This window comes from Emydura macquarii, unplaced genomic scaffold (assembly GCF_026122565.2).
Source record: "Emydura macquarii macquarii isolate MOO-44397 ecotype Brisbane River unplaced genomic scaffold, CSIRO-AGI_Emac_v2 contig_2205, whole genome shotgun sequence".
NCBI lineage: Eukaryota > Metazoa > Chordata > Testudines > Chelidae > Emydura > Emydura macquarii.
Genome location: NW_027132342.1, coordinates 6,517,489 through 6,529,740, shown reverse-complemented (window position 1 = coordinate 6,529,740; position 12,252 = coordinate 6,517,489). Strand labels below are relative to the sequence as shown.

General features: G+C 41.4%; 1 protein-coding gene across 5 annotated transcripts in view; it reads right to left on the bottom strand.

The window, feature by feature from the left end:
- The window catches only part of ABCC9 (ATP binding cassette subfamily C member 9), a 115,758-nt gene that overhangs the window by 76,956 nt on the left and 26,550 nt on the right, over nt 1–12,252 (bottom strand). For all 5 annotated transcript variants that reach the window (XM_067559241.1, XM_067559243.1, XM_067559240.1 and 2 more), the window contains exons 6-7: nt 10,041–10,283; nt 3,151–3,348 (exon numbers count right to left, since the gene is read on the bottom strand). In XM_067559241.1, coding sequence (XP_067415342.1) covers nt 3,151–3,348; nt 10,041–10,283 — 441 coding nt within the window. The remainder of the gene's footprint in view (nt 1–3,150; nt 3,349–10,040; nt 10,284–12,252) is intronic.

Below are 12,252 nucleotides of genomic sequence, written 5' to 3'. Positions count from 1 at the left end.
CATTGTGCTCTGCTATTAAATTGCAGGCAAGAAGTACTCTGCTCTGCCCATGTTGGTTTACTTCAGTGCTCCCACCCGTGCCCCATCACCTACCCATTCCCTTGACGTATGCAGTTTCTCACCAAAAGGGAGGATGATTTTGTGGCTACAGCACTGACTGAGCACCGAGAGATAGGGGTTCAATTCCCAACTCTACCACAGACGTCCTGTATGACCTTGACCAATCAATCAAGGGCCAGATTTTCAAACGTATTTAGACATTGATAGATGCCTCATGATATTTTCAAAACTGCCTAAGCACATTTGGCACCTAAGTCCCATTGAAGTCACCAAACCTGCCTATACACTTTTGAAAATTCCATTAGGAGCTGTGATATAGCAAGGGCAGAGGGCAGTGGGAGAGTGATCGAAGGGAGATATGTAAGCCCCAGAATGCTCAGGGCTCTGTTCCCGGCTGATTAGCCAGAGTCATTAGAGGGCGATTAGGACCAGCTGAGGCCAATTAAGGCCCAGCCAGGTGCCTGATAAAAACCCTCTGTGACAGACAGACGGGGCATGAACTGGAGTGGAGGTGTGCTGTGCTGTATGAAGGAGCCAAAAGGAATTCAGAGTTGTGTGAAGGTGGTGGAGTTCAGAATTGTGTGGAGGAGCAGAGAAGTGTGCAGAGAAAGGTACTGTGCCCAGGAGGGGGAAGCTTGCCCAAGCAGGACTGTGATACCCCGCCTCCCTGGCACAGGGGCCTGGGTAAGGAAGCCCAGTCCCAGGCAGCAAGGGGGCAGGGCCCGAGGAACCAGAAGGACAGAGGGGGGAAAGTAGCCCAGGGGAAAGACTGCAGCTGTGATTACGGTGCCAGCAGCACAGAGTTGCTGCTCATAGGGCCCCTGGGCTGGGAACCGGAGGAGCAGGCGGGCCTGGGTCCCTACCCTCCTCCCTGGGGAGACAGGGTAGCTGGCGACTCCCTGGCCCACTACGAGAGGCAAAAGCGCGAGATCCACTAGGGTAAAGCCGGCCGTTTGCCACAGTGCCTATCTGCATCTTTAGGAACCCAAATACCTTTGAAAAGCTAGCTCTTAATTTCTGTCTGTGCCTCAGTTCTCTATACGTACAATGGGGATAATAATACTGTCCTACCTCCAGGGGTATTGTGTAGATAAATGAACGTTTGAGAAGTGCTCAGACAAGATGATGATGGAAGGGATATACATTAGAACCCGACTGGTCAACCACACACCTCATTTGGAACCGAAAGTATGCAATCAGACAGCAGCAGAGACCCCCCCCTAAAAAAAGCAATACAGTATGGCACTGTGTTAAACGTAAACTACTAAAAAAATAAAGCGAAAGTTTTTAAAAAAAGGATTTGACAAGGTAAGGAAACGGTTTCTGTTCTTGTTTCATTTAAATTAAGATGGTTAAAAGCAGCATTTTTCTTCTGCATAGTAAAGTTTAAAAACTGCTTTAAGTCAATGTTCAGCTGTAAACTTTTGAAAGAACAACCATAACATTTTGTTCAGAGTTACGAACATTTCAGAGTTATGAACAACCTCCATTCCCGAGGTGTTCATAGCTCTCAGGTTCTATTGTAAATAAGAGCTTAATTAAAATTGGGAGAGAATTTAAAAGAGAAACAAAATGATAAGGGCAACTGGGAGTAAGTTTATCAAAATCCATTAATTGAAAGTAAATGTGTTTTGAAAGCAGTCCAAGAGTTACCATAACAATCTGACTTCTCTTGCAGAGGTTTCAAGTTTGAGTTCCCCTTTAAAAGGTATTTGCCTCAGCCAGTGTTAATTAAAACTACAGAAAACTGGTACATTGAAAGAGCACAGAGAACGAAAATGGGTAAAGACCTTTGGTTTCCCAAATTTTAGAGTTAAAAATTATCACTTCCAAAGTGAAACATCTCATTCTCTGATTATGCAGTAAAACCAGAATTTAAATTTCTGAGGAAGAAAATGTACTTTGTCTTTTGACTCTGTGGCTCTGATCCAATCTATTATGGTTCAGTGATGACAAAAAGCTTTACTTAATAGCTCTTCCACTCTTGCAGTGACTAAATGACAGTCTGACACAAAACTCAAAGTACCAGTCAAAACACATCATCATCATGGTTATACAGCCAATGAGAAAATGTTAGAGACAAAATGATGACAGTCAAGGGTGTGTTTTAAGGGGAAAATATTATTCCATTAACTCTCCATTTTGCCCATCCAATTAGTAAATACAGATTGTGCAAAGTGTGTGGAGATGTTTCCACGTTACAAGCAAGCTGCAAGTAAATTTCTTCCTTCTGTCTCTTGTTCTACTAGTTCATAAATAGTTCTTTTCTTAAAGAAATTTATCTTTATGTTTCACTAGTTTTCTGGTAGTTACTATTTGATAGACACTATATGATAGGAAATGTTCTACCGAATACATTCATACAGCATGCACAGTGACATTTGAAATTAGATGGGAATTAGCAGGCAAATAGACATTGTCCTTCTATAGCTTTTCAGCGGGTATAATAAAGCGTTTTGTTCTGCCATAGAGATTTCCATCCAAGCATCTCATAACACACAACAATTAAGGAATTATGCCTCAATGTAATATGAGATGAATAAGTATTATTATCCTCATTTTACCTGTGGGGAAATTAAGGCACAGAACACCTGCTGTGCATGTTTGCACACATCACCAGGTGCACATCTCCCCTTTATGACGTGTGAAGGTTTGTATGATCAAGCTCTTCCACTTCCTTTAAATTTCTGTCTCAGTGCAGAATTCCAGAGTCATGTAACCCAACCCTGGGGATTATAGTAGGAATTTCTTCTTGCCATGTCCCACAAGCATTTTATCTAACCTACTCTTACAAGCCTCTCAGCTCCTTTATTCAGGAGGTTGGACAGAGCCATACATTAACAGAACAGCATAGAGAAGCGTGCACTGCCACTGTCTATGCTTACACTATGACAACAGAGCACTTCAATTTCCAAGACTGATAATCTAGCAGCCCCTTCAACAAACACTTTTTTCATTTGAAAGAAATAATGAAAGAAACAAAATGGTAATTATGTGCCAGTAAGAATGCATAGTTGGAAATACAGAAGGCCTCACATATGTCAAAAACTGATACCAAACAAAGTCTTTCAATCAACATTGCCAACTTACTTTTTTGATTGTGTTTGTATCATTTTGGCTAGTATTTTGAAAGCCTTGGACTATGCCAGAAATGCATAGTGGCCCAGCAAAACCCAACAGGTCAGCCAAGTACCGGAAAGTGCTGCTGAGAAGGATTGGCCGTCCAAAAGCCCTGTACATTGCTAACCATATAGAGGGAATCTTATTCGGCTGATTTGCCACCTTTTTCTGGAAAACAAAGGAATGCACCAAGAATTAGTCTCACTGGCAGTTTATGGCAGCTTCCATTTTAATGCTTTCCCCCCTGTTGGATGCCCAAGTGTTTCATGGAGAGGTTTTAAATTAGATTAGTAGACAAGACAGACAATTTGATAGATTTTCAGATTACTTTCACAACAACGAACTAACTCCAAAACACATCAATCACTGCCATTGCTACTTGAAATTCATTCATTTTTACTAGGGCTCAACCCATGATACTAAATCAAATTAATATTCCAATTAAAAATGAGGAATCGTCTTCCTTGGTTTGTCCAGTCTAAGCATTGGAAGTGTTTTAAAAAGACAAAGAGAATTCTTCAGACTTATTTCTTCCCTATTTTATTGGCTTGAACTCTGGGTATTACCCAAGGTAAAATAGGCATCATTCATGCCTTCAATTTGGTTTCTAGAAAAAAAATATTTAGAATGAGGTTAATAATTTACGGTATTATTACAGTGTTCTGTTTATTCAGGGTTTTTCATCTGAACTTACCAGCAGAACAAAAAGTCATGGATTTTTTATGTCATCATGTTGTCCTCCTCCTCAAAGGCTTTCTCTACCTGATACAAAGAGCAGACCTGGTGCCAGGGGCACGCATACTAACTCACTGCATGGTACAAATTCTATCTTAGCCTTTATTTAGGTACCAAAGACAGAGTCTGCCCAATCAGTATTGTCAATAATTCTTGGGAGACTATCGTCATGTCCCTTTCAACATTTGACTGACAGTTTGGACAGTACCTATCAGGTTAAGAGCCAGATTAAATAAAAAGCTTTGTATGGGCCTTCTGACTGTAGAAACCATTATGATGCCAGTGATAATGCTATTCTGCAGCATCCAAGAACATACAAGGTCTTTTACAGAACATGAAGAAAACCATCCACCCTACGCCAAAGAATTTACAATCTCAGGCCCAATATTTCACACAGGTCTCTGAGAGAGGATCTCTGAGCCCATGCAGAGCCTTACTGAAGTCCATGGGGCTCTGCAGAGCTCACTGAAGCAAATGGGATTCCTCATAGGCACAAAAGGCTATTTGTGAGGGTTCTATTGTAGGACTAGGGGCCTTACAATTAACCTCATAGGTGACGCAATGAGCTAGGGTGACAAACCATGGGGAAAGATGTGCTGAAGACAGAAGGATTAGAAAAAAATGTTTACTCGGTTTACATATGTGCACAATTAAAAGCTTTGAGGGTTTTTTGACATCGGCCACTGTTGGAAGACAGGATACTGGATTAGATGGACCATTGGTCTGACCCGCTTTGGCCGTTCTTATGTTCTTATGGTTTTTGTTGCTAATTTAAATAATGTGCCTGATTTTTTCCTCTTAAGTGTGGAATGTGCTCAGGTTATTCCTGCCTTTGTCATCACCGTCACTGTACTGCCCTCTATATTGGGTTACTCTACAAGACCAATCAGTAGCTGGATCTGGTGCAAATTGTGGGGCCAGCTTTGAAGTCATGTTATCCAGAAGGAGCAGGTTTCCTCACTAAGTACTTACTATATGATCAGATATTCCAAAGATTGCAGTGGCACCTCCCTGCCCTTTACTTTGCTTTGGAAGCAATTCGAAGTATTGAAGCTCTGTGCTGTTTGGGGCCTAGCTACCTGAGAAACAACCTCCCTTCCTTATGCTCTATGGCAACAAATGAGGTCCATAGTGGCACTTAAGCTAACAGTTCCTGAACTTAAACATCTGAGAGATGCTTGAAGGGCCTTTGACTCTAACATTTCCTTTTCCAGTTGGTCCATCAGAGTAGGAGTCTTTTGACACTTAGGGTATGTTATAAAGCATTGTTTTTCAGCCTATAATCCGGGGATGTCGAACGGGATGCAACCAAAGCCAAAGCTTTGTGTTCTGTTAGCTTTTTTTAGTAACATATCATCCAGTATCTTCAGGACCAAAGGAAGAAGAAATGTGATTTTTTACTATCCCTCCTCATTTGCAATACCATGATTCAAGCTCTTTACGTATTTGGAAGTTTTACAATCAGGAAATTCAAAACAATACCATGTGATTTAGGTGCCCAACTACACAACTCAAATAATGAATTACAAATAGTGAGAACTCATAGCAACTGTGGTGAATGACCCATAGTCTGAAATATGTTTACATAAACTATTTGTTAAATACTCTTGAACAGCTAATAAATTAATAAAAAATGAAACCTGTTTAAGACTAATTGATGAACACAAAAAGGCCCTACATTTGTAAAGTCAAATTCTTCACTGAGAATAGCTGACCCAGTCCTTAATTAGGCAAAATTCCCCATTACAGGAGTCAGTGAGAATTTTGCCTAAGTGAAAAATTGAGTGAGGACTTCAAGAATTGGCCCACTGATATCAATGGATATAAGAAAACAAGTAAAGTTCACAGACCTGATTCACCATTGTGTCACTGCAATTTTACATGGATGTAATTCTATTGAGTTCAGTGTAAAACTGGAAAAACACAATGATCAGTCAGGCCCTACAAGTCCATACTCCTGTAGCGCTTGAGATATGAGTTGTGAGGCCAGAGCTTTTCAGGAAATAGACATTGAACATTCAACCTGCATCATCTCTCCCATTTTATCCTTGGAAAGAGTAACTCACTGCTGGTTTTAATTCCTGTCATGAACAAAAAGAATAGAGATAAAGATTCATGAAGCTAGCTATCTCAAATGAACTTTACAACAAGAAATGTTGCTAGCCTTATGTTCAGTGTCTTTCACCAAGGTGTGATAGAATACTTCAGGAGGGAACAGATGCCTTCATTCTGCAAGAGTTTGGAATGCATTCATACTCAGTTATAGCCCGTTTTAGTTGGGGGCAGCTCAACTTAATCCAGTAGATTTCAGGGGCTCTTCTCACCAGCTGAGAAAGATTAATAGCCAACTTCATCCAGCACAGTATACCATGGCAGCATAAACAATGACATCACATCTTATTATATCACAAGCCATGATGTATTTTAACCTGAAGTATTTTCCGCTGCTGTTTTCTAAACCAAGTCTGCAGAGAAGCAAAATATTTCCTTTGTGGGAGTGAAGCTGCACTAAATTCCACTGGATCGTCAAAAACCATTTCTCAGAATACATCCCTTTGGTTTACTTTAAGCTTATCTATGGAGTATCAGTCAACTTTAGGGTGCAGAAGCACCAGTCACAGCCTGTTTCAGAATATTAGCATGATTATGGTTGAATCTAAGGCAATATATAGACTTTAAACAATTCTGGAAAACAATAGGAAGAAAAGCTAAGAGAAGTAGGTCACATTTTTTAAATTAAGCTCATGCAGTCGTTTGCATATATTTGTGCATACTTAATTTATTAATACAAATATTCAGTGTGTGCCACAAATCTAGTGCTTGTGTGTGCAGATGACCAGTAAGGCATCTAACTGGCTACCTGGCATTCTAGTACCTATTTGGGCACGCATATCAAGTGTCTGCACACATCAATCCAGCACACCATGACAGGGTGTAAATTCCGCACAGACACCAGAAGGGTTAAGGGAGCCCGAGAGTGCTAGTAACCTCACTGATTGTACCTGGGGAGGCTGTGGTCAGGTGAAAGGGATGGACTTAAAAGAGGAGAGAGCAGATTGGCTGGGGAACAGATCCAGAAGATAGGATGCAGTGTATTCTCTCTCTGGGAAGAGGCCTGATAGAAGGCTGGAGGGGAAGAGAAGCAGTCAAGTGAGCCTGAAGAATGAGGGGAGATCATGCATCGCTGAGGGGTGAAGGGCTATCTGAAACCCTGGGAAGATGGAGAACTGTGCCAGACTGAGTCAGTGGAGTGGAGTGAGGCACAGAAGCCTGTGGACAGATGCAAAAGTAGCTCAGTAAAGCAGAGACTCACCTGTGAGGGAGAGGGGCGGCCAGCTGAGCCCAACTGGGTCTGAAGATTTAGTTGTCTTTATAGTTCTGTTCCACTAGTCCAAGGGCACTGGCCCCAGAAGAGGTCATACTCTTGAAGCCAGAAGGTCACGCCACTCCTAAGGCCAGAACTGGCCAAAGAACACAAGAGGCAAACCAAGACCCTGCTTCTGCAGTGCCACAGCCAGCCATCAGGGGGCACACTGAAGCAGCAACTTTGCTACCCACACAAATGTATGTGCACAATTGTGCACATTATAAAGTCTGGCACTAAAGGGCGACTTTCTCTGCTGGTATGAATGGGCACCATTCATAGACTCAGTGCAGTTTTATCCATTTAGACCAGCAGAGAATTTGACTCTCTGGCTCACTGTAAGTCAAATACAGTACGCAAATTACTAAAGAAAAGCAGTCTCGAATATATTAAATGTAAGCTATTGTGCTAAATAAGATCCCATGAGGAGATATCCATATTTTCTGAAGGCAATTTCTACTGTAAGGGGGAACACTGCTCTTCTGCTGCTATCCAACTTGTGCTAGCATTTCCATTCTAAACTGCTGCATCGCATGCAAACCAGTTTACACTGTGTGTTCAGGAAAGTGATTGACACTGATTAATCCATGATTTGTATGTGCCAGATTTTTCCAAGTGCCTCTAAATGTGTGTGTTCTCCCCATTGTATATGCACATGCATGCACCTGTGTGTACATACTGGTGAGGCTCACAATCACCCTATCTGCACATGGAAACACCTATCTGTGGGCAGAAATGACTAGGGATCAGAGCAAGCAGAAGGGTGCACATGCAACTTGGGCTGAGCAAAATTAAAGGCTACTTTAGAAAATTTCTCCCCGAAGTGTCTAATTTTGTTATTTTTAAAAAGCTTAGTAATTTGTGTGAATAAAGGGCAACACTCTGCTTTTGGTGCTAAGGGGGAAGAGTGGAAAGAATGCAATAAGAGGACTGTGATATGGGGGTGGGGAGAGAAAAGAACCTCTTCCACCTTCTTTCCATTGCTCTCAGACAGAATGATCACCTAATCAATCGACTGGGGGTCACCGCTTCCTCTCTCTCTATGCATCGTCTGGTGTCTAGCTGTAATAACTGAGTTAAGTGCATGTTGCTTCTTTCTGAAGCAGTAGTAAAAATCTCTGCAGGGAGTGCTGCTCTCAGGACACCCAGGACAAAGAGTTTGTGTCCAAAATATCCCTTGTGCTTTCCTCTCAGTGCATCTCTGAATGGAAAAGCTAGAATTTAGCCCAAAGTTTCTGAAATCAGTTTATATAACTTATATATACTTTAGCAGATAAAGTATTCACTCAGTTATGCTCATATCTACGGAAAGGTTAATATACCATCCTGCCTCAGTGCAGGGGACTGAACTAGATGACCTGTTGAGGTCCCTTCCAGTCCTAAATTTCTATGATTTATGAAAGGGATAATAGCTGTTTCACAGTGCACAGTAATACTCTACAGAAGTTGTGAAGAAGAGTGTTTCCAGTTGAAACTGGAGAGTATGTCTGTTGATTTGTATGTCCAGCTGTTGATCTGGATTCATTAATGATCTGAATAATGGGGTGAATTGCCCCCCTCAGCAAGTTTGCAGATGATACTAAGCTGGGGGAGTGGTAGATACACTGAAGGGTAGCGATAGGATACAGAGTGACCTAGACAAATTGGAGAATTGGGCCAAAAGAACTCTGATGAGGGTCAACAAGGACAAGTGCAGAGTCCTCCTGCACCTGGGACGGAAGAATCCCATGCACTGCTATTATGGGACCAACTGGCTAAGCAGCAGTTCTGCAGAAAAGGACCTGGGGGCTACAGTGGACAAGAAGCTGGATATGAGTCAATAGTGTCCCCTTGTTGCCTAGAAGGCTAACAGCATATTGGGCTGCATTAGTAGGAACATTGCCAGCAGATCGAGAGAAGTGATTATTCCCCTCTATTCAGCACTGGTGAGGCCACATTTAGAGCATTGTGTCCAATTTTGGGCTCCCCAAAATCACAGAAAGGATGTGGACAAATTGGAGAGAATCCAGCAGAGAGCAACAAAAATGATTAGGGGGCTGGGGCACGTGATGTAGGAGGAGAGGCTGAGGGAACTGGGTTTATTTATTCTGTAGAAGAGAAGAGTGAGGGGGATTTGATAGCATCCTTCAACTACCTGAAGGGGGGTTCCAAAGAGGATGGAGCTAGGCTGTTCACAGTGGTGGCAGATGACAGAACAAGGAGCATTGGTCTCAAGTTGCAGTGGCGGAGGTCTAGGTTGGATATTAGAAAAAACTTTTTCACTAGAAGGTGGTGAAGCACTGGAATGGGTTACCTAGCGAGGTGGTGGAGTCTCCATCCTTAGAGGTTTTTAAGGTCTGGCTTGACAAAGCCCTGGCTGGGATGATTTAGTTGGGGTTGGTCCTGCTTTGAACAGGGGGTTGGACAAGATGACCTCCTGAGATCCCTTCCAACCCTAACTTTTTATGATTCTAGGATTTAAAACATTGTCATGAGTGCTTAATACTTAAAGAAAACTTTGACTTCTAAAATGAAAACTAGCAAGTGATTAGTGCATTAGGGCTTCAGTTCCCAAAACTTTCTATCTGGCGACTATCCCAAGCTGGGAATTCACTTAAAAAACAGTAACTTTTGGACTGAAACATTATAAGCCAAGTTTCACCTTGGAACAATTCTTTTAAGTTATAAATTCCTAAAAATAGGGTTTCCTAGTGGAAGTGAAGATACCACATTAACTCCATCAGTACGAAGGCTGTACAGTGACATAGATATCATTAGTTACCTTTTGCTCTTCGTATGCTTCTTTCAGACAAACATAGTTTGTAAGTGCTCGCATTGCTATTGGCAGCTTCCCAATTGCTTTCAGGTCAATTGGTTTCTTGTGAGCCGATATAATAAGCGTATTCATCCACCAGTAAGTCGCCTTTGAAAGCAAATTGACAAATGGCTGAAGAAATCTCACACCCAGATCCTGCAGGTCTTCAGGTGGCTTTACTTTCTGAGGGTTCATAAAAAACACATACCTCTGCAGAGAAAAAAACATAATATGTTCAGCAATTATCTTCTTTCACAGCAATTTTTAAAGTAATGTATTGTGTAAATTCACAAATTTGAAGTTTTCCCATGGCTGGAGGTATTTCCTCTCTGATTTAGGGCTTGTGAATATGGCGACTTGCACTGAATGCCAGGATGTGACTGTGCAGCATTAGCCTAATATATACTAACTCGTAGTGTTCCAGAGGGGTAGCCGTGTTAGTCTGTATACAGCAAAAACAACGAGAGTTCTGTAGCACTTAAAAGTCTAAGACATTTAATTTTAGTAGGCATAAACTTTTGTGGGCTCCAACCCACTTCCTCAGATGGAAGTAACAGAAATCATACTGGGGTCATCCAACCGCACACTGTGGATTCCATAGGGAGCTTTGATGTGTTTTTGTTTGAAAGAGGAGTAGATCGAAGTGCATGATGGAACTTTTTGTGTGGACAGCAGGATTCACACAGCTGGGTCATGTGCAGCAGGCTAGTGTGCTATAGAGTCACAGGCTGGCTTTCTGTGTGCTCAGTTGCTGTGTAGACAAGTCCTGAGAGTAATTGACAAGATTTTGAGAAAATTAGGATATGGATATAGACCTGAACTATATAATTCATGACCATCTCTAATTCTAATGTCTAGAAAAAAAACCCTCCGGTGCCTGGATTACGTTTTTCAAATTACACTTTATATTGCAAAAGTATAAGCACGTGTACTTACATAATACAGAGAGTATATATTTTATCTCTATATCTCTATACAGTGTGTGTGCTTGTATTGATATCTATAGTGTACTAGTTTGTTTACACATTGATACCTTTATCATAGTGATATCTAAGCACCTAAATACATGGCCTGACTACCCAGCAGGTCCCATTAATTTAAATTACAGCTAGCATTTTTGAAAATCAGACCACATATGTAGGTTTCTAAATATAAACTAAGGTGCCTAACTTTAGGTACACATTTTTTAAAATTGTGGCCTTAAAGAATACATGATGGTGGGGTGGGTGTAAAGCATTTATGGGCAAGAACTTGGGATGGTCAAATTACTCACATATGGCAAGGTAAAAAGTATTAGTATTTTAGTAATGTAACACCCAAAGACCCAACTCAGAATTGGGGCCCCATTGTTCTAGGCACTATACAGAGATATAGTAAAAGACGGTTCCTGCCTCAAAGAGCTTACAATCTATTATGCAAGCGATCCTAAACCAGTGCCCATACAACTTCCATACACACCATCATGTAAATGCCACACAGGTTACAGACAAACTGTATTAAGATATGGTTTAGTACGTTTTTATAAATGGTATAGGAACTATTTCTTGTATCACTCCACTTGTGACACCATGCGCCTTACTTACTATGAGTGTGCCTGTATGAAGCCCATAAAGAGCGAAAATTTAAAAAAAAGTAGTTACATCAAATAGTTTTGCTATACACAAAAATAGTACACCTTTAAATGCTGCTACATCAGGATTTTCCAGGACTGCAAGGAAGTTTCGGGGTGTGTGTGTGTGTGTGTGTGGTGTGTGTGTGTGTGTGTGTGTGTAAATGGTAGAGATATCCATGTGATAATTTCCTTTAATTGTGCATCCTTCACCACCTCACCTGCACTCAGAGCACAATATCGAAAAATTCTGTCCCCGTATATACATTCATGAAGGAACCCCTCAGATACCATTACTCAGCTGCAGGGCAGAATTTGTGGGATGTTACTCATTCCCTTCATAAAACAGAACTCAGCTTTCTTTGTCCTGGAAACTCACTCTAACTTGAAAAACTCTCTGTAAGCTCGAAAATTTGTCTTTTCCACCAACAGAAGTTGGTCCAATAGAAGATATTACCTCACCCACCTTGTCTATCTAAATGCATTGACAAGCTTACCCTCCCAATGGGCTAAGGCAGGGGTTCTCACTTTTTTTTTTTTTTGCTGGGACCCCCTTTGAAAATATTTCAG